The sequence below is a fragment of the Pseudonaja textilis genome, chromosome 10 (genome assembly GCF_049901715.1).
Source record: "Pseudonaja textilis isolate UNSWEBS1 chromosome 10, rPseTex1.2, whole genome shotgun sequence".
NCBI classification, from domain to species: domain Eukaryota; kingdom Metazoa; phylum Chordata; class Lepidosauria; order Squamata; family Elapidae; genus Pseudonaja; species Pseudonaja textilis.
The window spans coordinates 7,853,366-7,880,263 of record NC_141999.1 but is presented as its reverse complement, the minus strand read 5'-3'; the positions used below and the strand labels follow the sequence as shown (position 1 = coordinate 7,880,263).

General features: G+C 40.2%; 2 protein-coding genes across 4 annotated transcripts in view; both read left to right on the top strand.

Annotated features, from left to right (window-relative positions):
- LOC113437581 (protein argonaute-3) overlaps positions 1-5,316 on the top strand; it is a 45,872-nt gene extending 40,556 nt beyond the window's left edge. For both annotated transcript variants that reach the window (XM_026702655.2, XM_087939612.1), the window contains exons 15-19: positions 89-283; positions 1,025-1,159; positions 1,755-1,856; positions 3,053-3,252; positions 4,346-5,316. In XM_026702655.2, coding sequence (XP_026558440.1) covers positions 89-283; positions 1,025-1,159; positions 1,755-1,856; positions 3,053-3,252; positions 4,346-4,454 — 741 coding nt within the window. In that variant the 3' untranslated portion in view covers positions 4,455-5,316. The remainder of the gene's footprint in view (positions 1-88; positions 284-1,024; positions 1,160-1,754; positions 1,857-3,052; positions 3,253-4,345) is intronic.
- An 11,718-nt stretch (positions 5,317-17,034) lies between these two features.
- Positions 17,035-25,614, top strand: TRAPPC3 (trafficking protein particle complex subunit 3). 2 transcript variants are annotated; one of them, XM_087939610.1, is made up of 6 exons: positions 17,055-17,239; positions 20,567-20,614; positions 21,571-21,668; positions 21,888-21,987; positions 22,778-22,960; positions 23,720-25,614. In XM_087939610.1, exons 1-6 carry the CDS (start codon positions 17,195-17,197, stop codon positions 23,837-23,839), a joined length of 594 nt encoding a protein of 197 aa, XP_087795736.1. In that variant the 5' UTR covers positions 17,055-17,194; the 3' UTR covers positions 23,840-25,614. The 2 variants fall into 2 exon arrangements, with proteins under 2 accessions (XP_026558443.1, XP_087795736.1); XM_026702658.2 differs by lacking the exon at positions 20,567-20,614 and having other exon boundaries at positions 17,035-17,239; positions 23,720-25,376.
- The last annotated feature ends 1,284 nt before the right edge of the window (positions 25,615-26,898 follow it).

The following is a 26,898-nucleotide window of genomic DNA, read 5'->3' as shown; positions in this document are numbered from 1 at the left end:
TAGAACAGTTGGTATAAAGAAAGGATATTTGAAACATGGCCTCTATGGAATCCTCATTCATTTTCATGTATCCCTTTTTCACTGTTAGGTTGTAGGTAGCATGGATGCTCATCCAAGCAGGTACTGTGCCACAGTGAGAGTCCAGAAACCCCGCCAGGAGATCATCCAAGATTTGGCCTCCATGGTTAGAGAACTTCTTATCCAATTCTACAAATCAACACGGTTCAAACCCACACGAATCATCTTCTATCGTGACGGAGTTTCAGAAGGACAGTTTCGACAGGTATTAATATCTGTTTATATCATACTTATGTCCTGCATAGTTTGTGGGATATTTCAAACCAACTAACAATAAAATTCAAACACTAGTTCAGTGGCGGATTGCCAAAGAACTTAAGCCTTGCATTCATAACAAGAAAAAAGAGAAAAGAAAATCATAGTGAGCCCTTAAACACTATCAAGACCCCTATTGTTGATGGCCAGGTACCAGAATAAGAACATTATCAGCATCACTGCCAGAAAAAGGTCCTTAAAATCTGTCAACAAAGGCATTGCTTGAATGATTTCTATGTCATCCACTATGAACTATGTTGAATAGGGCTGGTTCTTCCATTGATCATTGATCACTTTCTATGACTCCAGCTTAGGAATTTCTTTTTGAAAATCTTTATCTGTCCCTAACCTTTAACCCAACCTTCTTCACATGGATGAAATGGCAACCATGTATTACTCTTGCGGGGAAAGGTGGGGTAAACATGCAGAAAGGTTTTAAAAGTTCCAGTTATAACACAGACAGTTTAGTCCTGTTCTCTGCTAATCTGTTTTTCAAGCTTGGCAACTTCCAGATGGGTGTTGAAATCCATCCATCTTAAAGTTGCCAAGCTTGAATAATAGTGCTGTAGAAGTTTGTTGAGGCTAAAAAATGATAAATAATGTGTGTTTGTTTGTCGGAACAAAAATCTGATGGATGTTCCCATGCTTATCGCTATTCGAATGAGCCAAGCCCTTTATTCCTCCTCTGTAGGTGTTGTATTATGAGCTGCTGGCAATTAGGGAGGCTTGTATCAGCTTGGAAAAAGACTATCAGCCTGGCATAACATATATTGTGGTTCAGAAGAGGCATCATACGAGGCTGTTTTGTGCTGATAGGACAGAAAGGGTAAGTCTTGTCCCATTTCCAAGCAGTTTTTTTTCCCCAAACAAGAATTGTAGTTGTCATTCTTAGTACAGATACAGAGTGGTTGAGTCTTTGCAGCATTTCATACTGGCTACCATTCTTTCAGCAGATCTATAAAGTAGATAATTGCTGTTGCCACATATCCTACGTGTGGAAATCCAAGACTTTGTAATAATGACAGGAGTAAGAGTTCTTTCAGAGGCTTCCTGATTAGGTTCTGTTAAAAGGTTTTATCCCCTCATCTTCAAGTTACCTTTCCCCAATCTGTATTGGAAATGCAGGCCCCCCAATTGCCAACTAGTATTGGGTGGCTCAGGTCCCTGTGGATGTAGCTGAAGTTCTTTGGTTTGTATAATTAATTTATAAATAGCTTTGAGTTAATTTCAAGTTTAATCAAGTGATCACGTTTTAAAAACAAAATGTGCATAAAAACTGACTGACAGTTGCTACATGGAAGGCATAATGCTTTAAGAGATTTTGTGCAATGTAGACATTAGAATCGCAGAATTGAGAAATATACTTTTCTTTTTTTTTAAACCACATTTTTAATTTAATATTTAATTTACTTATGTTCTAGGTTGGAAGAAGTGGAAACATCCCCGCTGGAACAACAGTAGATACGGATATCACACATCCTTATGAATTTGATTTTTACCTCTGTAGCCATGCAGGAATACAGGTGAAAAATGAAGCATTCAGTTCCTGGACCAATACTTCCTGTCATGCCTATCCAAATTTGGCATCACTGAGTGGATGAGAACAAAATCATATTTGTCCAGTTTTTGATTGAGAAAACTTAAATCAGCAAAGACTAACCTAAAGGAAAATTACTAATTTATCATTCAGTTATTTCTGCAAATGCAAACTCATTGGTTAGAATAAGCATTAAAACCTCGATTTGCTATAAAACAGAAGCTTTCTCCTACCCAGGGTGATGAACTCTAATGGAATCTATTCTCTAATAGCCCTAAGAAAAAAGATGTAGTTACTTCAACATAACATGTCTATCTCTATCCAGTTGTCTTAAGTTTGTACTGAAATGGTTTTCTGAAATAACAGACAGAATAAACTCTTCTGCATTTCTTTGGGATGCAGATAGATTTTGAACAGCTTTTTGTGCATCTTAGCTTATAATCACGCTGGACACATGACCACAGAAATGTCTTTGGACAATGCTGGCTCCTTTCGACTAAGAAGTGGAGATGAACACCGGCCCCTAGAGTCAGACATTACTGGGCAGGGAAAACCTTTCCCTTTAGATAGTTTTTGAGTCCTCTTTTAAGTTCCAATTTTTGAGAACAGACCCAGACTGTATCAGGGCAACTAAAATTTATCATGAGAGCCCTTTCTTAGACTGCTCAGAATCATTTAATTGCCATGCCTATCCTAATAAATTTTAAAAATGTTACAGAATAGTGTACCTCAGCCACAACTGCGTAGTAGTGGTATTCCATTTTTTTTACTAGCGGTTTTTTGGGCGTGGCTTGGTGAGCCTGGCACGGAAAGGATACTGTAAAATCCCCATTTCCACCCCATCCCACTAACCTGTTTTCCAGCTCCGTTCTGTGCAGAGTGACGAAAGAAGACCCAGTCGATCAGTTGGGACTCGGGAGGCAGCCAACCAGAGTTGGTATTTACCGGTTCTCTGAACTACTCAAAATTTCCGCTACTGGTTTTCCAGAACCTATCAGAACTGGCTGAATGCCACCTCTACAACTGTGGCAACTTTAAGATGCCTGGACATAACTCTGCTGGCTGGGGGATTTGGGGAGTTGAAGTCCACTCTCAGTTGCTGAGATTGAGAAACATAATATATGAGGTCAAAAATTAATGAGTTGAAGTACTGGAACTACTGCCATGTTTTCTTTTTCTTAGGGTACCAGCCGCCCCTCACACTATCATGTCTTGTGGGATGACAATTGTTTTACTGCAGATGAACTTCAGCTGCTAACTTACCAGCTCTGCCACACCTATGTGCGCTGCACACGATCTGTGTCTATACCTGCACCAGCTTATTATGCTCACCTGGTAGCATTCCGAGCAAGATACCACCTTGTGGACAAAGAACATGACAGGTGAGAATGACTGCTTGTGTTGCTCCCTCAGCTAACTGACTACCTAAAAGCCAAAGGTTGGTTCTGTTTTCCAGAATTTTCTGAGCAACATTGGCTTTTTTAAAGGATTCCTTGGGATAGACTTAGCTACGCTCCATTGCAGATTCTTTTAGTTGGGTCCTGTGGGCTTTGGGAAATCAGTACTGAAATAGAAATTATGTTTTCCATATAGCAGTGTTTCCCAACCTTGGCAACTTTAAGATTGGTGGACTTCAACTCCCAGAATTCCCCAGCCAGCATGGGGCATTCCACAGTATGCATGTGTAGGATCCCTCATAGTCTTTCATCCGTTACACTATTTTTTTCCTGACAAGAAGTGTGGATTAAAGGACACTGGGATGGACAACATAGCACTCTTAGTGTGAAATTCATTTCAGGTTCCATCTAACTCTTTTGAAAGGCCTGTTCTTATCTCTTGAAATATTTCAATGCTGCCCCAGCCTTGGAAGTCAGGTTTATTTAAAGTGGGGCATTTCAAGTTTAGAACACTTTTGTAAAGTTTGCACATTGAAGCTCATGTAAGTTCAGAACAGTTGGTTTTAAGCTTCAGGTCCTTCAAACACGAAAAACTTTGCATAGAACTGCAACATACATAAACATGCATTGTGTATGCATGTGACTGTAAGGAGGAAGAAAAGTGCATTGCTCATTCAGTCCACCACGTTACATTTCATATCAACAGTATTATATGAAAAGTTTTCCCATCATGTCTGCAGAAAACCACCTTAGATACATATTTTTATAAACATTATATATAGCCCAAGGAATTATTTAGAACTCTGGTTCTAGAGATTTATTTTGCATTTGTTAACTTACACAACAACAATTCTAATATTAAAACACCACCTTTGACAACTTGGGGGGAGTTAAAAGGGATAGTGAATAAAAATGTTAACTTTTGCTGGCTACTGGATGTAAACTCTGACAATACTAGAGAATTTTGACTTCAGAGCTTGTTCATTTAGAAACCTAAGAAGGAAAGAGAGCAGAACTGGTGCCTTGCAGATCTTCTGGAATTTTTTCATCCTCTCTTCCCTTCTTCTTCTTCCTACAGTGCCGAAGGAAGCCATGTTTCTGGACAGAGCAATGGAAGAGATCCCCAAGCCCTCGCTAAGGCTGTACAGATTCACCAAGACACCTTACGCACCATGTACTTTGCTTAGCTATATATAAAATAAAGATAGATAGATAGATAGATAGATAGATAGATAGATAGATAGATAGATCAAATGAGATGGACCCTGTTCACGAAAGGAAGAACTGCAGAATTAAGTCACATACAGTGTATGTTTCCAGAGCAATTGATGAACGGGGGGGGCAGCTCTGCCTTGCTGAAGCTGATTTCTGTTTTTGTGGGGATGGGGAGCAGGTCTTGTCCTTGTCCTGAGGCAAGGAAGATCGTTTACTTCACCAAGAACACGCCACTTATTATGCAATATGAAACCAGCCAACTGCTTTCGGAGCAGCTTCCTATGGGAAGTGCTGCTGTCATCATCTTTTCCTTAGTGTGTTTGGGTCTCTGTGTTTCTTTTTCGGGGTTGGGGGGGGCGGGGAGGAGTAATAGTCTAATCCTGTTTATGCCTTTACCTCAAGTTGCTCAGCAGCACAACTCTTTCTGCAAAAAAACAAAAACCCACAACAACAACAACAACAACACAAAGGGTATTTAAAACTTATAGGAGCAATGCAAGTGATGTTGAGGTGGGAATGGGTTGGTCGGTGTGCAAAAGTGTTTTTGTCTGTTTTGTACCCTTGTGGGGGTTGCAAACTGCTTCCCCTCCACGGTTGTCTGTGCTTGAATGCAAGCAGAACAAGTGTTACTTTGTGTGAATGGCCCCATCTCTATTGTGGGAAAGAGTGTGCGCATTTGCACTTAATACTTCCCTGTGTAGTTTCGCCAACTGCTGCCTTTCATGTCTGTCTGCATAGCTTGGGAGTCGCACCACTCCATTCGCTTTCCATCATGGAATTAAATTTGCCGTGTACTTTCCTCCCGGAAGTACCGATACAGCCTGGCCAGATTAATGATGTCGTTGCTTTCTGCTTATCCAAAAGTTCCATCTAATTTTTCCTCTTGTGTGTTGTACCTGTATCTTCTGAGCTCCTTGTGGCATCATGTATTTTCCTTCATTTCACTAGGTGGCATGTTGTGATGAAGTAGAGTTACTTTTGTTTTTAAAAAGGAGACCGATGAGCTGAGTAGCTTCCTCTCACTTTAATGTGACCTGCGCATATATCTACATGTGTACTTCCCCACCCCCTCTTTTATATTTATTAGACAAATAATGCTTTAATTTAAGTGGGTGTACTGGCAACCTGGTTTTTTTTATGTTTAGAGACATAACTATTTTGTTTAAAGGACTGACAACCTGTTTTTGCTATCTTTTTAGTGCAATAAGCCGTTAAAGGGAAAAAAATAATCTGTCTGTTTTTGTTGTAGCAGCATTTTACACCTTTCATCTGGGCTTCTAAACAGACAAAATTAGCCTCAATTTTGAAAGGAAAGCCTTACAATAGGGGATTTTTTTTTTTTTAAATCAAAAAGGCAAGTTCTTTCATGCTGCTCTTTGTCCCCAGCGTTTAATGCTGCCTTGTAATACAGGACGTCTGTTTGCTGAACCCTTATTTTATGAGTATTTTTCCTCTACAGCAAAGCCTTTTACAGAAGCCTAACTCTTGTCCCAATGAAATCAGGCCAAGCCCCAAATGCAGGTGGGTGGGAGGGAGTCTTAAGAAGCTATTTTTGATTCTGTAGGCTTTTTGTTTTGAAATTGAGCGTGTTATTTTGTTTGGTGGGAGATACGTTTTAGAAATGAGATCACTAAATGTGAATCTGGTAAATGGGCCTCTCTCTCTGTTTCATTCCACTTGACAACCGAAGCAAAGTATTTTATTGTCAGAGGTGAACATTTTGACTCAATGGCAGGGTTTGGGGAAGCGTTTTGCACTTTGTAAACACGTGAACTGCATTTTTGTCTGCTTTATTTGCACTGGTTTTATATTATATATACAGATACGCGTACTGCAGATGGTTCATTTGGGCATTGTTGAATAACCCTGCCCTGCTGAAACAAACCAAGCACTCTCCATGTGAAAATCAGTTGACTGGGTGAAGTATTACTTACCTTCATATTGCATTGAAAAGAATCCACTCTTTGCCAATCTCTTGTACAGAGAGCTGATTAATCTGAGCCCGTTTTGCTCCCCTAGCCATGATCCTTTAACTTTCTGCCACGTTTTAGAGGATGGGTGTGGATTTCTATAGGATGGTGTCTCAAAGTGCATTTACCACACACGTCTGGCCTAGCAGGGTTTATTCTGACTCGCAGGAAAGGGGCCCAATTTGAATGCACTTGAAATCACTTTGAGTAGAGAAGCAGCTCACTTGGGTTACAAGTAAACTCCTGGTCTGAAAAATGCCCTAGTTGAGGATGTGTTATGTACGGCGCTTACCTTTGCTTTTGTGTTCTCAGCATGACTCCAGGGAGGTCAGCACAGGCAAGAACCTATGAAGTTCAGGCTTTGGGAGATTCCTTCATGTTTAGCTATCATCTCTTTGTCCAAAGGAAACATGTCCTATTTATCAATCCAGGCTGTCCAACCTCCCTGGAGCTCAATGCAAGTTTTGTAGTACCAATAGAAGAGAATACTTGGAGCTCAGGGTTAAACTGTGGAATCCTTAGTGCTTTCTGAGCTTGGTTGTTCCCTTGCAGACATTTCATGACTCAACTAGGCCACATCTAGTTCCCTCCCTCTCTAGCACTGATGATGTTACCTAGTTGGGTCATGAAACATCTTCAAGGAAACAGCCAAGCTCAGAGGACACCAAGGACCCACAGTTTTATTGTTCTGGGTGAACATAAGGTAAAACGATAGCATGTTTTCATAAAGGCTTAAACTTTTTTTCTGTTTTAGAGGTTGCTACTTCAGTAGGAATTCATGCCCCAAACTATTTTCCAAGTTAGCTTTTTAGAAGTACTTTTAAAAAGTGATTTTGGGCAGTTGAGTTTTGCTTCCTTTAAAAAAAAAGTTGTTTACATCTCGATGCAGTACGATATGTATTTCTTATTATGTTCCTACTGTTAACCAGATTAGTTTGCAAACCTTGCCTGTCAGTTTCCTCCTTCCTGCCACCTGGAAAGCATCTTTTCAATTCATGCAGTAAAATGGTTTTCATGTGGAGAGAATCTGCTAATTTAAGAACCAAACCTGGCAACATTGGAGTTGTGAAACTATCTTTATAAAGTGCCGATAAACATTCTTAGTACAATATCAATGTATTGGCATTGGGTGCCACACTTCTTACAATACTATAGCTGCTATATTTATTTAAATGGAGGTGGATAATGACTGCACGAGGCCAGAGAAGCAGGAATTCAGACTTGTGTTTAAGATGTGAGATTCTGATTTTCTGTTTTGTAATGGGTTGCTATAACAGGGGGTTCTGTTTTAACCAAGATGATGAAACAGATATTATTCTTTTGTTTTTAAAAGACTTAAGATATTTTTTGATGTTGCAATGGAACTGGGTGGGTGGGTGGGTAATAAATGGTACCTCATCTGTGATGGCAGTTTCCAGTATATTTTTCACAGGAGTATATGAACTTATTTTTGTACATGTCCTTAGTTTTAAAAGCTTTCTTGAATTTTAATGTGCTTTCATGGAAATCTTAGTCTATAGAATCTTAGAGCTGCCTGTTCAACCTGTGTACAACTGGGTGCGTAGGGGTAAATGTCTTCTACATCCATTTTGGCTTTCTTTTTAGTATGCATATTTTTTGCCGAAAATGGTGGCTCTAGCACCCTGTGGATCCTTCCTATATATGCAAGTGCCTCTGTCTCCTGTCCTCTCCCCAAACCCAGATACTTGAGAAGGAAGGTCCACCAAGAAAATATAGCTAAGAAAATATGCTAAAGGGGGCAGGGGTTTTCTCTCTGTGCCATAGGTCTGTTGGTCATGCACAGTCTCCAGTTACTCCACTTTGGCTGCATGAGGAGGGATCCTTTGTTCCTTTCTTCTGATGACTAAACGGTCAGAAGCAGAAAGGATCCCATCAGTCAAGCTGATCTTATCTAAGCATGAGTTGCTGAGTGATGTACTACCCAAAGACATCCATCCCAAAGCTCCATTCCATAGGAACTTTTGGGCATGGAATTTGAGATAAATAGGTGCCTGCGTGAAGTTGAATGATTTAAAAAACAACAACACATAGATGAACAATATTACTAACAGCTAGGAGTACCTGGATCAGCTGATTTGGGTGGTCCGTGTCCAAAACGAAGCATGCACATTTGGGGTGTTTTGGTTTCTGCACAGCCAGATGGGACTGTTTTGTTTGAGCCTCCCAGAATTGCATTTTAAGTTGGGCAGCCATCCAAAGGGATTGAATGGAGGGTGGACCAAAATAGGGCCGATTCAGGCAGAAGTGTGTCTAAGAGGGAAGAATGGGAAAAGCCCAGCTCATTTAGCAGAGTGGCAAAGGGAAGAGCGTTGAAAGATTGGGGGACAGTTCTGGCCAGTAAAATAGGCCATGCTAGACAGAGCCCGCAACGGAGAGATTGGGAGAGGGGTGCGTGGAGATGGGAGATCATGCACCGGGACCTGCTGAGGGACCAAGGACAAGAGGGAACGATGCACACCAGCCGTGCTCTACTTGCCCTGTCTAGATTTCATTTCATGTCATCCCACCCCAATCCCAGAGTAACCCAAATGTTTGGGATTTGGTTCAGGTGACTGTGACTGACCTGAAATGGTTGGGCAAAACTCACAGAATGGGTTGGTTTATTGTAGGCTTGAAACAAAATGTGGGGTTTTTTTGCATTTCATGCACCTAAAGTCTATTTTATAAGCCTTTCAGACTGCGTCTCAAGACAGTTTCCTGCAAAAATGCATTAAAATTGCAAATGAAATTGTTTCAGGATGTTCTTTGTCTTTATTTTGTATGTCCCTATTCTGTGGATCACCCCTGTGGATCTGATGGGTCTGCTTGTTTCCAGGGGATGTTTGAGGACTTCCTCAGGGACTTGGGAGGTTGTTGTGCTCACCTGGGGGTACTGTTCTGTCAACCTCTAGAACAAGACAATAGCAGTGATCCTTGATGGGATTGTGCCTCAACAGCTTCTCAGCTGATCTAGTAGTTTCTCTGAAATGTTGAGGAACTCTGGCAGATGAAGCAGTAGAAGAGATGCCTGGAACAATACTGAAAAGCAATGAAGAGCCGTTCTGAGTCAACATGGCTATCAGGTTAGGGTCAAGCCTATAGCATAACTTTACTCTGTGCTTATTAAATCTGTGGTTTCCTTCCAGCAATCTTATTTAAGGTTTCCTGGGCCTTTTAAGGGAAAGATGGGCTGGATGATCAGTTAGTAGGTTGCTGTGATGAATTTGTAAGGCATCTGGAAGGTAAAATCACATTTCCTCAAGGTTGATGTCAACTGGCCGTGTTCAGTAGCAATGACTTGCAGATCGTCTTGTTAGGTTATCTGGGACCAGTTCAACCCTGTTGATCCCAAAGAAGTGGACTAACTCCTCTGTGACATGACTTGTGGACTGGATTGATTTGGTGAAGGCTACCAGGGAAATAACAGGTGTGACTAAAGGGTAGCTCATCTTGGAAGAAGAGCACCAGTGTCTTTTCAAAGGAAGTAGCATGACCCCCCCCCTTCCAAGGATACATTCACTCCCACCTCTCCTTGAAAAGCCATTATTTGACCCAGCTATTTGTACAACTATTGATGGGGATCCAATGTGTTCTCTCTCTCTCTCTCTCTCTCTCTCTCCCTCCCTCCCTCCCTCCCTCCCTCCCTCCCTCCCTCCCTCTCTCCCTCTCCCTCTCTAGCAGAGATTGCACTGATGGTCCTTGATGATCTGTAGTGAGATAGGGGAGTGCAATATCCCAATCTCCTTTGAAGGTTAGGAGTAGGGGACCTTGTGTAATAAACTTCTGGCTGATTCAGTTGATTTGGAGCGGAGGCTTCGTATTCAGACCCTAAGCTGTGGGGGACTACAGAGCTCGGTTCTCTTTTCCGTATGCTTTAATCTCTATAGAAAGCAGTGGGTAAATTATCTATCAATACTGGGTGAAATATCAGTATCAGTACTAAAGATATATTTACCCACAGTGCTGTTGAGCTTCTGTCTTGGTTCCTGAATGGTGTTAAGATCTGTATGGAAAGAAATCGGCTTAGATATCATCCCAGCAAAACTTTGTGGCTGCTGATTCAGAACCAACGGATTCTGGAAATAGTGGTTAGCAAAACAGGATAGTAGGTTCTTAGTTTGGGTGGTCCCTTGGATACGTGGCTCCAACTCAACGAGCAGTTAGAAGCAGTGGCCGGGAGAGATGTTGCATAACTTCATTTTGTGTGTTAGTTGCAACTGGATATAGAACAAGAGGTCTCTCATGACTATTGGAGCTACTTCTGAGCTGCCTTGGAGGACTATCCACAATGCGGCAGTCTGAGTAATAATTAGACACAGCTTGGTTTGCCTGGGTTAATATCTAATACAGGTGTTACCCTGATTTGCAGTCAATTTCCAGGTGCATTTTTAAGATGTTGGTTATTTTTATGTTCCTTTGTATCTTAGGAACTGGCCATATCGTTTTTAGGCTGTCTACTCCGTATAGAATCTTGTCTGTCCAGGCTTGTCTAAGTCTGGACTGGGACTAGTCGACGTAAAAGAGGTCCCGAGGATAAGCTTCCTTGAGCAGCAGGGGCAGGTCTCCTTAGGAATAGCTTCCTATAGCTTCTGGAGATAAGGACAGCTTTATTCCCTATTCCAATGAGCATTGAAGTCTGATTCTGAAGGGACCATAGGGTGGCCTGGAATGCTGGTTTGTCCAAAGGACACGATGCCAGCTTGTGGAAGCAGGTTGAGAAGAGGGGTGAAGACTCTCTCTTTTTTTGTGTTTTTTTAAATGAAATATTATACTGAGGAAATGTATGCTGCTCGGAGATGGTTTGATTGGAGCAATATATATGCCTAGGTAATAAATATGCAGGTAATCCTCAACTTGCAACCATTCGTTTAGCAACTGTTCAAAGTTACAACGACACTGGAAAAAAACAGCACTGAAAGAAGTGACTTATGACTGGTCCTCGCACTTATAATCATCTCAGCATTCCCATGATCAAAATTCAGGCACTTGGCAACAGGCATGCATTTATGACAATTGTTGTGTCCGAGAGTCGTGTGATCATTGTTCGGGATCTTCCCAGCTGGCTTCTGACAAAGTCAATGGGGGAAGCTGGATTTGCTTAACAACCTTAAGATACACTTGACTGCAGTGATTCACTTAACAACTGCCTTGTTTAGCAATTTAAATTATGGTCCCAATTATGGTCATAAGTTGAGGACAACTTGTGTTTTTTGTGTTTAGAGATGAGGCATTGGATAAGCTTTTAATCTCCTTGTAACCTTCTTCTGGAGACTGCTTTTTTGATGATTATATTGTCTGTTTTTTCCACAAGTCGCTTTAGAGATTAATTTTGTGTGTGCATTGATGGAAAAGCTGTCTTTCTAATCTGTGTAAACCCAATCCAAACCCCAAGCGCTGTTTATCATTTTCAGTTTTCCAAATATGGCACTTTAAATTGACATTGATAATAGGGCTAGCTGTTTGTATGCAGGGGGTGTTCAGAGCAGGGCCTAATCCCGCCATAACTTCTGCTTCCTATCCATAGGCAGTTAGCACATGCGTGTTTGCTGGATTGATGCAGATAATGGCTGGTCTGCATAAAAATTGCAAGTCGAGCACTAGGCACAAGTTACTTTTTAGATATGCAATGTGTACTTAACCCTTAAATGTTTCTGCAAAGTTGGACAATTAGCTCCTGGACTACTTGCAGATATACTAATACATATTGATAATAATACTTAAAGGCGAAATGCCACTGTGAGGCAAAAATTAAACAGGATAACACAGAGCCCTCTGTTATCCTTTCTCCATAGATATGCTGAGGTTTTGGTTTTGCTGATAGTACTGTAGTTAGAACTCAGTAACCAATGGGAATCTGAGGAACAGACTACCAAGGCTTACAGATGGGAGTGGGAGAGCTTTAGAAAACTAAACTAAACTGAAGAACCACTTCTATAGGACGTAAAAAAGTTGACAGAAAGGAAATGGCTTGTCCAGCGTACTGCTAGTTCATATCCATATGAGAACTATGTCTGAATTACCTCCGGCCTATAGATCACTCTGAAGACCTGTTTCCTTGCAGGATAGTTCCGCCATCTTGAAGCGGTTGGTTGATTGAAAGCAAAACAGTCCTCAAAGTGCCTTTTTAGAAGATGGTGCTGTAGATGATTTTTTGGGTTGTTGTTCCCAAAGTTGTATATTGGGGGGGGGGAGGGACAAGTGTGGGGGGGGGGCAGTGGAATCAAAATGTTCCGTGAAAACTTGCCAAGTTCTTCATAATATCCCTCGTGGTGCTTGGTACTACATGGCATTTTCCCTTAAACCAGGACCAAATAACCATGGACCATATAATATTTGGGAAAAAGGAATGGTACTGTTAGATGATTAAAACTCCACTGTGTGGATTATACTTTAGATATTTTAGGATAGGTGAGCTCAAGATACTGTAAACTCTGAAAGTCACTTCAAAAGTCATCAACAGTGAAATTGGGGGTAAGCAGATACACTCCTGAAATTTTGTGTACCTCAAAGCGGGTAAATTCTAGCTTTTACCTAGGTTTTTTTTTAAAAATTATTCTAATGATTGCAGTAGCAGATGTAATGGCAAAAAAAAATTGCCTTTTTGTGCTGAATATGCCTATTAACCCTGAGACATTATCTCTTTTTTTACTTTTCCAATACTGTTTAGTTTTGTGGTTTCTACTAGCAAGGAAGTAATTAATACCATGCATCTCAGTAGCAGTGTAATTCTGCAGAAATAGCAGTTAACAACATTGTGGTCACACTCTAAAAGTTACTCATAAATGCCTCAAAATCGAACCAAACCAGTAACAATCTTGATATTAGGAGCATATTTTTCAAGAAAAATCTTGACTTCTATTTTGTTTAGATTATTGGTCATCAGTGTCGTGTGATTATGCTGTAATCTTTTTTTTTTTTTTGCTGGAAATTTAGCTAGGCTGGGGGTTGGTCTTGTTGAAATTACCCTTTTACAAATCAAGATTATTTGGGCAGGCTACCAGGGCGAAGGAAAATGTACAGGTAGTCTTTGACTTACAACAGTTCATTTAGTGACTGTTCAAAGTTGCAACACCACTGAAAAAAGTTACTTGTGACCACTTTTCACACTTATGACCATTGCAGCATCCCCATGGTCACATGATTTATATTTGGGTGCTTAACAACTGGTTCATCTTTATGACAGTTGCAATGTCCCAGAGTCATATGATCATTTTTTGCACCTTCTGGCAAGCAAAGTCAATGAGGAAAGCCATATTCACTTAACAAACAGGTTGCTAATACAGCAACTAGAGTGATTCACTTAATAACCATGGCAAGAAAAGGCGTAAAATGGGGTAAAACTCACTTAGCAAATTTCTCACTTAACAACAGAAATTTTGGGCTCAATTGTGATCGTAAGCCAAGGACTACCTGTATTCTAAGCCCATATAATATTATTTTTCAGCATTCTGGGACATCTTTGTATTCAGCCATCAGTTAAGATGAGACAGATTCTGCCAGCTCAACACTGAATTGTAAAAGAGACCATTTAACTCTTTGGGTCATTGACAAATGCTTAAGCATAGAAAAACAGAGAACTTAGATTTCTGGTGAAGCAGCCTACTTTTGTTTATGATTATGCCACTGTTTAGCAAGAGTAAATGTGGCCTGCAAATATATCTACCCACTGCTCAACTATGTTTCTCCATGCCCATAAATGCCAATTTTCTTCCTCTCGGGAGAAATGGACCCAGCTCCACTAATTTTTTTTCCAGAGTCATGGAAGCTTTGAGCTATTGCAAGTATCATTTTGGCCTGTTGCCTTAATCCACATGTGTGTTGCCCATTAATTTCTGTTATTTTGTAATTTTTTTTGAATAACCTTATGTAAAATAATGTATTAATAATAAATTGTTCAGTATGCACTGTGATGTCTGAGTTCAGAGTAATTCGATCATATATTGTTGTGAATGGGTCAGTTACTGTACTTTCCCAACAATCACTCATTGCTGGGTATTTAATAGCAGGTAGGATATGGTGTTATATTAAATGAACATAAGCGTTTCTGATCACAATATCCAAAGGACCAAAATGCTAATACACATTACTCGGTGATGAGATGGTGAAGTCCAAAATTTTATAAAGATGTTTAAATAATGTATTATTAAATCAAGTTGACAGAAGAGGGTGATTTCGCAATATTAGAATTCTAAATGCAGTGTCTATTTGAGTGACAGACTCATGTCAAAATAAGGTTGCAACCCAATAAATTTTAATACATTCACATTTAGTCAAATTTGTATGTTTAAAAATAATTTCTGAAGCATGAAGCTTTTTTCCGGTTTTAGTTGATGCTCTGGTGTTGGGTCATTCTTTCCACAATTACTGCATTTTTACAAGCATTACATTTTAAAAGAATATCTAAACCTGTATTCTAATTGGGTATATTTTTAATTAACTTGTAGCCTTCCAATTGTTGCTGGACTGCAGTTTCCAGTATTCCTCACAAATTGCAGCTGATGAATACTTGAAGAAGAAAGTTATGTCAAACTTTTATTCCTAGCTGATCTTTTGTAAGGGACAAAAAAAAAAGAGAGAGAGAGAGATAAATTCATCTCACCTGGAAAGCTTCCTTTGAAGGCTGATGCTTTTCTAGAATGGTGGAGAAGCATCTGACTTTAAGGTGTAGAAAAATAGAGTGGCCATTCTCTCACTTCTAGTTGCTTAAAAGTAAAATCGGCTTGTTCCTGTATTTCCAGACCCAATTGCCATTATTTATATCTTGCGTAGATACTTAGACTTTTCCCCCCCCCAGAATTTCATCACACTTCAAAATTTGAGTCTTGCTTATAAAACTCAGGTACCCAAGTTGGCCTAGAGCTGGAAAGAACCATGCAAAGTGGTTCGTTTTCTTCACGCATCCCCCAAGAACTTCAGGCAAAGGACTGCACTTTATTCAGGATGAAACCTTTGTACAGAAACATACATACATTCAATATATATGATGAATCAAAAAGCAACAAATCAAATAATAAAAAGACATTTATTAGATTTGAGAAAACACAGGCATGTTTAAAATACATTTCATCATCTACTTCCCCATCAGGATTTGTTTCTTAATACTTGTAACTTTAATCAGGGACTTCTGAAAATAAGCCGTTTTGTTTGAGTGTTTCTGAGAGGGCTGGTTTTTTACACATTAAAGGAATTCATTTTGGTCCAGAGGAAAAACATTGCTTCCTAAACTTCAAAAGGCGGCATGGATGCCATGCTAAAATGCTGATATTTATTAAAATGCTAGTAATAAAATATAAATTCTATATAACATGGGGAACTGAAGATAAGTAAAAATGGAGGCATTCTTGTACTTGGCAATTTGTAACTGCTTATACCCCAATTTGCCTTCTGGAAGGGAAATTAGTGATTGTAAACTATCTGTCCACACATATGAACATAGTAAACACACATCCATATCTTGGATACTAATCGGACCCACATCTTTACCTTCAACAGTGGTCTTGCCTTAAGCAACTATGATGGGCCCTTTTAGATGTCTATGGACAGTGGTGTCCTTATCAGGGTGGTCTAAACTGGCAAGATGGCACTAATGAACAGGGATGCCCAACCTTGGCATCTTTTGGATGTGTGGATTTCAACTTCCAGAATTCCCAGTCTGGCTGAGGAATTCTGAGAGTTGGAAGTCCACAAGTCTTAAAGTTGCCAAGTTTGAACACTTCTGAACTACCATTAGGGTATAGATGAAGCCCACACACGTACATACCAGTGGTGCCATTCAAAAAAAAAAATTACTACCAGTTCTGTGGGCCCGGCTTGGTGGGTGTAACATGGCTTGGTGGGTGTGATGGGAAGGATACTGCAAAATTCCCATTCTCTCCCCACCCCACTAACCTGCTTTCCAGCTCTGTTCTCCTGTGCAACAAAAGCCGATCAGCTGGGAGGAAGAGAAGAGATGGGGACGGGGCCAGTCAGAGGTGGGATTCCGAACTACTCAAAATTTCTGCTACCGGTTCTCAAGAACTGGTCAGAACCTGCTGAATGCCACCTCTGGTACATACCCTCCCTTGGTGAGCAAGACTTTTCCACATTCAAAAGCATCTTACCTGTTAATTTTCCCATAGATTCTATATACTTTAACCACAAATTAAGCATGGTGGGAAGAGTCTGATTCCCAACATGTCATTATTGTCCATGTGGTTGCTATCTGCAGAGTAAGTCACACTTTTTGACAATACTTCTTAAAAAGAGCTGAGAAATATTTACAATAAAACATTTCCACCAAATAATTTGGAAATATTGCCAATTCCCCAGCGCGCATCTCATCTTTGAAAGATAAATTATTTAAATAGATCCAACAATTTAAATTATTTTATGGATCAATAACACTCAGATTTTTGAGAGCAGCTAAATGCTGACACCTACTGGGACACAAGGAATATCTCGATCTCATCGATGGGGAGACCCCGAAAGTTAAAATTCTCTGCTTCAGAATTCAGCTCGCGCGAGCATGCTGGGAATTGTAGTATCCGCTGCCGGAAGCCCGCGCAGGCGTGTTTCAACGTCTTCCGCCTCACTCTCTCGCGCAGACTCCCGGCATCCCTCGCAGACGTTTACCTGTCGCCAGCTGCCTGCTGGGAGTCGTAGTCCTGCCCCGAGGAAAGCGACAAGGCGGAGGCAGGGCCGCTTCCTTCTCCCGGAGCTCCTCTTCCCGGCCGGGCGAGCGGCTCGGCGGCGGCGACGACAAAATGGCACGTCAGGGCAGCCGAGGAGGCTCCGAGAGCAAGAAAATGGTAATGGCCGCTGGCGGGGAGGGAGGAGAAGCGGCGCGGGGGGGAGGTGTTTGTGGCGGCTGCTGCCCCGGCGAAGAAAGGCGGCCGTTGGGCCTCGAAGGAGGGGAAAGGCTATGCTTGCAATGGCCACCGTGAATAGATGCTGCACGTCAGGGTTTCCCTGCTAATGTTGGTGGCCTTTGCCAGGCGGGAAAAGCAGACACGGGAAAGAGGTAGTGGGGATGAGGCTGACACGCGGGCCACCCCCGAGGAAGCCCAGAAGGTCCCCAAAAGGCGAGACAGGGACCTTAATTAGCTAAGTGGAGAAAAGCGTATCTGGTCAAGGGGAGGAATATCAAGCATGTAATCATCATATTGTCCTGTATGTTGTATTTAATAATAGTGCCCTGTATGATGCATTATGTCATATTATCCCTTACATATAATGTCCTACACACACACACACACACACACACACACACACACACAAAATATAATTGTCCTATATGACATTATTGTGCCCTTTATGGTATTATCCTATTTATATTGTTACAAACATGTAGTAATAACAATAATACATTTTGCATTTTTCCTCTTGATCCCTTATGCCTTTTCTAATTTATGGAATTGGGGTCCCTTTCCTATTTTTAATTACAATTATTTTCATTATCACTTATTAAGGGGTGCATATGAAACATTAATATTGTATACGTTTTCACATCTAGGTGATTAGGGTATTTTATTTATGTATTTTATTATTTATTAAACTTATATGCCCTCCCCCTCAATCTCAACAACTCTGGATCTCTCACAGAAAAACAAGCAAACAAATTACAATAAAATCAAACAAAAAATCGCACTGGGAAACCTAGTCACTTGATTTAGACAGTTAGAAATGTTGAATAAAGTAATAGGCAAGTTTCCCTAATTTTTCTGGTGTATCATATTTATAGACAGCTAAATCCCTAAGGACTCTTGGCAGTTTACAAGAGTCAAGAGTGAGGAGCAATAAGTATAAAAACATAGAATACAATAAAATTAAGAAAACCAAACTGTAATCAAACCAAGATGAAGTCAAGTGTCAAATACCATTCTGGATCAGGAGGCAAATCAAAATGCTTGAGATATGCCAGCTTCCCATATCGGAAAAACTACAATACTGGGGAGGTTTTAACATACTGTAGAATGAAGACAAGTCGAGGTAGGCATTGTAGACGAATAATTTTTTTGTCATAGACCAAAATATGCTTTTGTCTCTTACAGCATTAGAAACTAGAAATTCAGGACCAGTAAAAACATTTCTGTACGTAATGCATAGTTAGGCCATCAGATAGAGTAATGTATTCCAATTCAGATTGTTTTAGATGTATGCATGCGGGATCAAGCAATGAACAGCGTCTAGTCTTATGGATTGGGCCGTGCCTCCTGAATCCTGGCAGCATGCTTAAATTCTAGGAGCTGAGGAGCCGTATTGGAAGGAGGGGACTTTTTTTCTGTCCATGCCTGTGTATTTCATGAATGCGTTTGCATAAAACGCTACTGTTTATGCTACTGTGTAGCATAAAATGCTGGACTAGATGGACATTTGGCCAGATCCTACATGATTATTGTTATGTTCATATCTCAGTTTAAAACCTGAGGTTGCCTCAACACAAATGTTGAAGGGCCCACCTGGATTTCATATTTTTGAGGGTGATTGAACAGGTCCTTTTTCCTCCGCATGGATATGGATGAGGGTTGATCAACCTGGTGGATTCCAGAGAGAGAATTGATGGATTTGGTGGATTCTGGGATACTCTGGGAGATTTCCATCTAGCGAGGTGGGCAATACTCCCAGTTGGATTGTTCTAGTTCTTTGTTAAGGTGTGATGCTGATTTCCTTGACACCCCTCTTGACCTGAGGTGCATCTTTATAAAAATCTAAGTGTTTCTTTACTTCGACAATAATGAGATTAGGGCATAAAAGAATCAACCAGGTCTCTCAAGCATGTGTGTAACCTGCTTCCTTTGCTACTAATTTTGACAGATTTTCATCTTGTTGGGAAATGGTTTCAGCGTGTCTAGTTCAAAGTCCAAATTGTTTAGATTTCTATTATCTTAGAAAATAGGCCATGGAATAACAGATTTAACTTACAGCAAGGGTCTTGGCAAGCTTAAGAGTTGTGGACTTCAACTCCCAGAATTCCTAAGCTAACATGACTGGAGGAGGAATTTTGGGAGTTGAAGTCCACAAGTCTTAAAGCTGTCCAGTTTGAAGACCCCCAACTTACAGAAAGTAGATTGCAATTGAATGCAGTGAAGAACTTTCTAACAGTAAGAACAGTTTCACCTTGGAACCAATAACGTTGCACAAAAGTGAGCTTCTCTTTGTTGGATGTATTCAAAACCAGGTCAAATGCTTTGATTTGGATTCCTGCAATGAACAAACATCAGTAGCCTAAATGGCAGCTTCTGAGTCAATGCCGCCATTTGGTTTTACTCCAGAACAGTGAACCTTTGTGAACGTTAAACACAATTTCTCTCTTTTTAATAGCTATGGATAGGCAAAATGTTCAGAAGTGAATTGTTAGCCGTTGAGCATTCTCCATTCTGTCATGTACTGTTTTTTCCCACCTGCCTTGTCAATGGTTATTAAAATATGTGTTGTTATTACTAACCTTTCCTTTATTTTTGTCTCTTCTTCTACTCTGCAATTATCAGCTAGGTTCTTCAGGCTCCCTTTCCAAGCTTTCTAATTCTACAAAACAGCTTTATGTAGCTTTATAATGCTAATTCAATAAAGCAGCTTTGGCCAGTCTGGATCTCCTATTATCCTTCAACTCTCTGTATCTTCTGATGGCTGATGGCTATGATGGCTATGGTGTCTCTGGATCCATTTGATACCAAAATTCCAAGCCACAGCTTACAGAGGATCTTGCTTTTTCCTTCCCTCTCAGTATAATAAAAGCAGTATTGTGGTGCAAGCTCTACCACTGTGGGATATTGTGACATATGCAAAAAAAAGAAAAAGGTGAATGGGGCTTTTACCATGCACTACTTTTTTCAGTCTGAATCCCCTTTGCTGCCTTGATAGATGACATTGGTTGCAAAATATCTAAAATCATGCAAAACACAACCACTCAGAAAAAGAGGTGTGTGGACTGTTGGATTGCTGCCCTCAATATTGCTACTCTGTAGAAATAGCATCATGTTGAATGAACCTTAACTTCACACATGACTTGATTGTCTCTTCTGTGTTTTGGCTTTGTGTGAGCATGTGAGAATGTGGTGTGGTTTCTATTGTCTCACTAAACTCTGATGTCTTTTTTTTCCCTCCCTTTCTGCTTGCCTGCTGCTTTCATTCTGTAGTATTGGTATTTGCCATTCATTTCACCTTCTGCATCTATGCATCTCATGGTAGGTTTTAGGTTTCTTAATCTGAGACTAGACATTTCTGCTGTATAAAATGAGATTTTAATAAAGTCTTAAGCAGGGTGTGTTAATATATATATATAGCCGTACCTTTTAAAACCTTGACATTTTCAGCTCTTAATAGGAAGGCATTTGTGTAGCCAATAACTGATGGATTGATTATTCACTTTAAGTTTTAGGGATGGGTGGAAGATACAGCAAGTATTTTTGTCCTTGTTGATGGTGTCTATATTTCTGTTGAAAATTTATTACTTTTGTGGTTCCTTTGAATTTTTAAGTGGAATACTATTGAAACACTGAAAGTCAAAAAGTGTTCTTATAAGATTGGACACTTGGAATCTGTCAAGTGTCTTTCTTTTTTTTTGTCAGTGACCATTTTCATCTTGAAAGCAAGGAATTCAATTTTGTGAAATCGTTTGCTCTAAAAAGTTCAGCTGATCCAATGTTTGGGCCAAACTACTGATTAGGTCTGGCCACAGGGAGCATGTGATTCCTTTGTTCCAATAGCTTCATTGTCTCTTTCATGGAAGTATCACTTGTGTGCCAAATTCTATCCTCACCCAAGCAAGTATTGATTAATGAACACGGGAGCAGTTATTACGCCAAGAATATTAAGGGTTGGGTTAGAATTTATGGGCTATCTGTTGGTAGCCATCTTCAACTCATAGCAGAATCACTGATGCTAAGGAAAAGCAGAGGTCTCTCCCCATTTTCTATATCTTCTTCCTATCTTTAGGACAGGGTTGTTTTATTTATTCTTCTCACCCTCGTTCAAAACTTATGGCCCATGCAGTATTCATGCTCTTCACTATTCTGGTGAACCAAGTCTCCTTGTTCATTTTTTTTTTCTTGTGACAGACTAAGCTGTGCCTGGGTCAGCCCCTAAATATTTGCAGCCTTTTTTGTCTGGTATATGCTAAATATCTTATGAATTTGTCTAGAGCTCGGAGCTCTTCACTTTGACGTATGGGGCTTTGGTCACTCAGCTGTGTAAGGACTACGAGAATGATGAAGATGTGAACAAGCAGCTTGACAAAATGTAAGTAACAGAAACAATGTGGGTGTTCTCAAGTTAGAAATGTCAGAAACCCCTTTTCCATGGGTTATTCACTTGCAGAATAAATCTAATTTTATCCAACCCTTGGAGTTTGGGAAAATAAATGAGCATGGATTTCCTTCCTCAGAGTGTTTCCCTCCAGTCTGATCTGCTTGATGTGATCACAGTTTCATGGCCTCTTGCTTTTGGCTGCTTTAATAGGGGCTACAACATAGGTGTTCGACTTGTGGAAGACTTTCTAGCACGATCCAATGTTGGGAGATGCCATGACTTTCGAGAAACAGCAGACGTAATTGCAAAGGTGATGCCTCTTTTTGACTGTTTGTTCTTTTTTTTGCATGTTTGTTGTTTGCTTCTGTTGGTGATAAATAATCTTAGATTTTCTTTGACTATGTGTTATGAGCAGAATTTTCTCAGCACAAAACAATTTTCATTCTTTTAGTTTTTATTATTGTTTCACTTCTGTTTTCGGTAAAGGTTCCCCTTGCACATACGTGCTAGTCGTTTCCAGCTCTAGGGGGCGGTGCTCATCTCCGTTACAAAGCCGAAGAGCCAGCGCTGTCTGAAGACGTCGTCATGGTCATGTGGCCGGCATGACTAAACGCCAAGGGCGCACGGAATGCTGTTTTATTTAAAGATAGAAACAATTTCAGAAAACAGCTGAAAAAAGGGTAGTTTTCAGCTGTTTTCTGGAATTGTTTCTATTTTTAAATAAAACAGAAGTGAAACAATAATAATAAACTAAAAGTGTTTTTATTATCAAAGCTGGATGTCTCTTTGACTTTTTACCAAGAAACTAAGTAAGATGAGATAATTTTGTAACAGGAAAAAATGATTCAGAAAGGCTTTTCTCCTATTCAATATTGTGAGGCAGTGGTCTAAATGTTACCACTGTTTTCAGAAGTGGAAGGCATCAAAATCAGTCTTTGTCTTGTCTAACCTGGTGTGTGTGTTTACTTAAGTATGTTACATTGAAGAATTGCTGGGGCTTGTTTTGCAGTCGTTTGTTCATTGATGTGTAAAAATGGTAGCTTGCTAAATCTTTCACTCTTTTAATCCAGCTCTTCTCTCATACCTGTTTCACTTGATAGGTAGCATTTAAAATGTACTTGGGTATCACACCAAGCATCACAAACTGGAGTCCAGCAGGCGATGAATTCTCCCTTATCCTGGAAAACAATCCACTGGTGGATTTTGTGGAATTACCAGACAACCATTCCTCTCTTATTTACTCTAACCTCTTATGTGGGGTGCTACGGGGAGCCCTGGAAATGGTGAGAAGAAGGGGAGGCCAGTTGAACCAATGGCCCTGGGTGGCTGCTTTTAATGGAACTACAAGACTCTGTGTTTTCTGCATCCTATGAAAAGTTCAAAATAAATTGTGGCCATTAAGTACAGTGGTTTATGGTAAAGTATCAGCAATGTGTTAAAGTAATGGGTAGAATTCATTTGGTAATATTAGATTTCTGTTAGGACTGTGAGTCTGAGAACATCAATTGAAAAAAAAATTAAATATTTTCCAACTTTTCCATTAAAAAAAATTCTCTAAAATTTCCTCCATATCTTCATGATAATAAGGTTAGTTTGCAGGCTGTTACACTGTAGTATTGTGAAGGCCAAAGCAGTGTTCTAATTTATCAGGACTGAATCAGCTGTTTGCATCGGCTATCTCTTTTAAAGATTCTAAATAGCTCACAATCAGACCATAGAGTATCAATGAGGATGACTTTGGAACCTTTCGTCATATATCCTAAGAACATTTTGTGACAATGAAGTCCATCAAGGGGGTTCCAAACCCCCCCAATACAAAGGGAGAAAAAAGCCCACGTTGCTTGCAAGACAGGAAGGTGGATAAAGGCAGTGCACCGAAGGCTGTAACGTGGGAGAAGGGGGACTCTTCATAAGTAATGGGATGTATCTTGGCATGAATACCTGTCCTTTTCAAAGGGGTTTGGGGACTTCAAACCTGCACTTTAGGGAGCTGTTGTAGCAAAATATCTCAAAAGTGTGGACTTTCCTCCCTTTCATCATAGGTACAGATGGCTGTGGATGTCAGATTTCTTCTGGACACCTTGAAAGGGGATGGAGTCACAGAAATAAGGATGAAGTTTATCAGGCGGATCGAAGACAACCTCCCAGTTGGAGAGGAGTGAGTCTTGAGCAGCCTTCATACTGGACTGGAAGGGATGAAGTCACTGAACTGGAGCTTCATTCACATATAGTACCCTATGTACTTTGAGACACTGTCTGGTTAAGACGTCAATTCATTTGAAATAGTCTGTTTTATTTCCACAGATTTCTATTAAAAGCTTTTGTAGGATGCAGAACTCTTTTCACATTCATCAGAAACACAAGGCACCCTTTCCTTGTTACCATGCTTAGCTCCATGCAAAAATACAGGATATTAAAATTCTAATTTTGAACATCGGAATAATTCCAGATGCCACTTTTGTTCTACAGTAAGTGAAGAATTCCAGCATTATGTCCTTTGTTTATGTTGGTCAGTTTTCCTTCATGGGGAAGCCATTCCTGATAGCACAGAACGTGTTCTATGATTTGAAAGAATTGAGAGCTCAACAAAACAATTAAAATTCATGTTGAAACAAGAGCTGGATCCATTTTGACAGTCCTGAAGGAAGTGTGTCATAGAAGCTCAACAGAATCCCAGTTGGTTGGGCATTCCCACTTTCATCTTTGTCTTCCTAGTTGGTTGGCCAAAATAGTTTTAATGAACCAATGAGGTAGGGGCTCAAGTTTCAAATGTTTATATAATGTTAGAAAAATTATATTTACTCTGAGGGCCTCTTCTTTACCACACGTTTGATTTCGGTAACTAATTGAAGAGTTGTTCACACCAGCTTTGTTTTCTAAAAGTTTTAGGCAAGTGCGTTTCAAAAACGTTGCTGTCGGGCATCCGTGCTGAGAGGATAGAGATGGTGGTAGCATGTTTCATGTGCATTCAGGTTTTTCTTAAGAAAAAGGGCTCAAGATTGCAGACCAAAGGATATAAACAGCCTTGCATGGTAGGTTGATCAGTGTATCAAACGCTGGATGATTGAAAGGAATTTGAATATCTTAGGAGAGCTTAACAGTGAATATTCACTGAGTTTGTCATTGTGTGTATTTTATGAGGTTTTGTTGGGCAAAACAGCCATTGTTAGGCTTTGTGAACAAATCTGTACTAAATTGCGGAAATCCCTTGAATTGAGGATCCCATGGAGAATATGCATTAAACATGGAAGTGCCTGGCACACTTGAAGAGGCACAAGAGGCTTCTAGTGATCTCTGCCTTCTTAACGCATAGTGGAATCCATTATCCCATGTTGGTGATGTTGGTGAAAAGATTACAGTACTTCATTCTTTAAAGAAATTAATTGGTGGTTGGGAGGCTTTATGATTTATTTATGTGGGCATCAACTGAATTGTATTTTAAAAGTTGGCAAAGGGAGCCATAATTATTCAGTGACTTGGTCTTGTAAATAATGCTCTGGATAATAATGTGCCGCAGGAGAATGAAATAGCTTACCTAATTGCAAGAAGATGAAAACCAAACAGTTGCTTTCTCAAGACAGTGGGGCCATTTTTAAGGGTATCTTGGTCATATTTTCCCAGTGCTCTTCTATAATTTTTCTCAGTGCAGAAGTATCGAGGCAATATTTTTTTGCATCATGAAAAATAAAAATTTGAGCATTCCTGTTTTGAACTAATTCATTCTGACTGTCAGAGGAGTCTAGCCCTGAGAAAACCATTTTTGTTCCTTCTGTAATTTGTGATAGTTTTTTAAAAAATACGCTGATCTACATCTGATTGGTAAATATTTATTAGATGCAATTTACACCGTTTTATTTGTATATATGGGGTGTGGCTTATGTGTCCATTTTTGAAGGTATTGTTTTGAAGCTCTTACATTAAAGAAATTCTTAAGGTGTATGGCAGCAGATTCATAGTAAATTTTATTAAATTTTATCCTACTTTCCCCTAAGTGACTCTCCTCTCTTGTTCCACACTTCAGCAACATAGATTTTAGATTGATTGGGTTCCTATGGCAGACTGGGAATGGCTGGATCGTGTACAGCAATCAAATAAAAATAAGTACATAAAAATACTCATTATAAAAATATAAATCATTATTAAAATTAAATATTATTAAAAGTTAAAATATACAACCCCAAAACATGGAGTAAATACATCAACCACATTAATGGAGTCATCCTAGAATGTTACTGGTTCTCTGGGACCCCCAAGCCTGCTGTCATAACAGACCTTAAAGATCTTCTAGAATGATAAGATGGATGGAGCTAACCTGAATTCAGGTATGGGAGAATATTCCAGCAGGGCAGATGTCATGGCAGAGAAGATCCCCCTCCTGGAAGACTACTAAATGTAAATCCCTAGTACCGGAGTGGGCAAATATGGCCCCTTTATGACTTCAACTCCCAGAATTCCTCAGCCAGCCCTGTGAGTGGGAGTTGAAGTCCACAGGTCATAAAGAGGCCATAGTTGCCCACCTCTGTTCTAGCAGATGGTACCTGCTGTGTACCTTCTCTGTTGGGTATAATGGGATGGGCTGATAGAATTGGGAAACGGTCCCATTCCATGAAGTCCTTTAAAAGTTAAAACCAGTGCCACGAATTGGTTGTAGAAGCAAACTGGCAGCCAATGCCTACTGTGCTGTTCTGGGGCCACACATAACTGCCTATACTGCTGCATTCTGCATAGTTGAAGCTTCTGGATACTCTTAAAGGGTAGCCTCATGTAGAGCACATGACAATCTCATCTGGAGGTGATTAGGGCATAAGTCACCGTTAGCAGAGCACACACACCCCCGATCTAGGAACAGGCACAATTGGCAGCCAATATGAAACTGTGTAAAGCAGTACCCCTCCAACCTTTAGGCACCAGGGACCAGTTCCATGAGAACCCCCCCCCCCCATGAACGGTGTGTGTGTGGTTTTGCACACTACCTAGATCCAGCAGTTGCGCAGATGAAGCTTCACTTGTGTGGTCAAACGGGCCACGGACTGGTACTGGTCTGTGGATTTGGGATTTGGCATTCCTGGTGTCCTCAATGTGGACTTGGGATTGGGGACCCCCTCCTAACCGCAACTGCTACCTCTGCAAGGACCACCAAATAGTAGACCAGGTCTGTGCAACCCCATCCAGCATGAAAGATTGAGTAGTCCTAGAACCAGTAGGCTCCAAAACACAAGGC

Excerpts from the sequence above, each read along its gene's own strand:
- TRAPPC3 (XM_087939610.1), top strand. The coding sequence starts at position 17,195 with ATGGCACGTCAGGGCAGCCGAGGAGGCTCCGAGAGCAAGAAAATG. Across the intron at positions 20,615-21,570 it reads CTGCATCTATGCATCTCATG|AGCTCGGAGCTCTTCACTTT; the intron begins GTAGGTTTTAGG and ends GAATTTGTCTAG. Across the intron at positions 21,669-21,887 it reads AACAAGCAGCTTGACAAAAT|GGGCTACAACATAGGTGTTC; the intron begins GTAAGTAACAGA and ends CTGCTTTAATAG.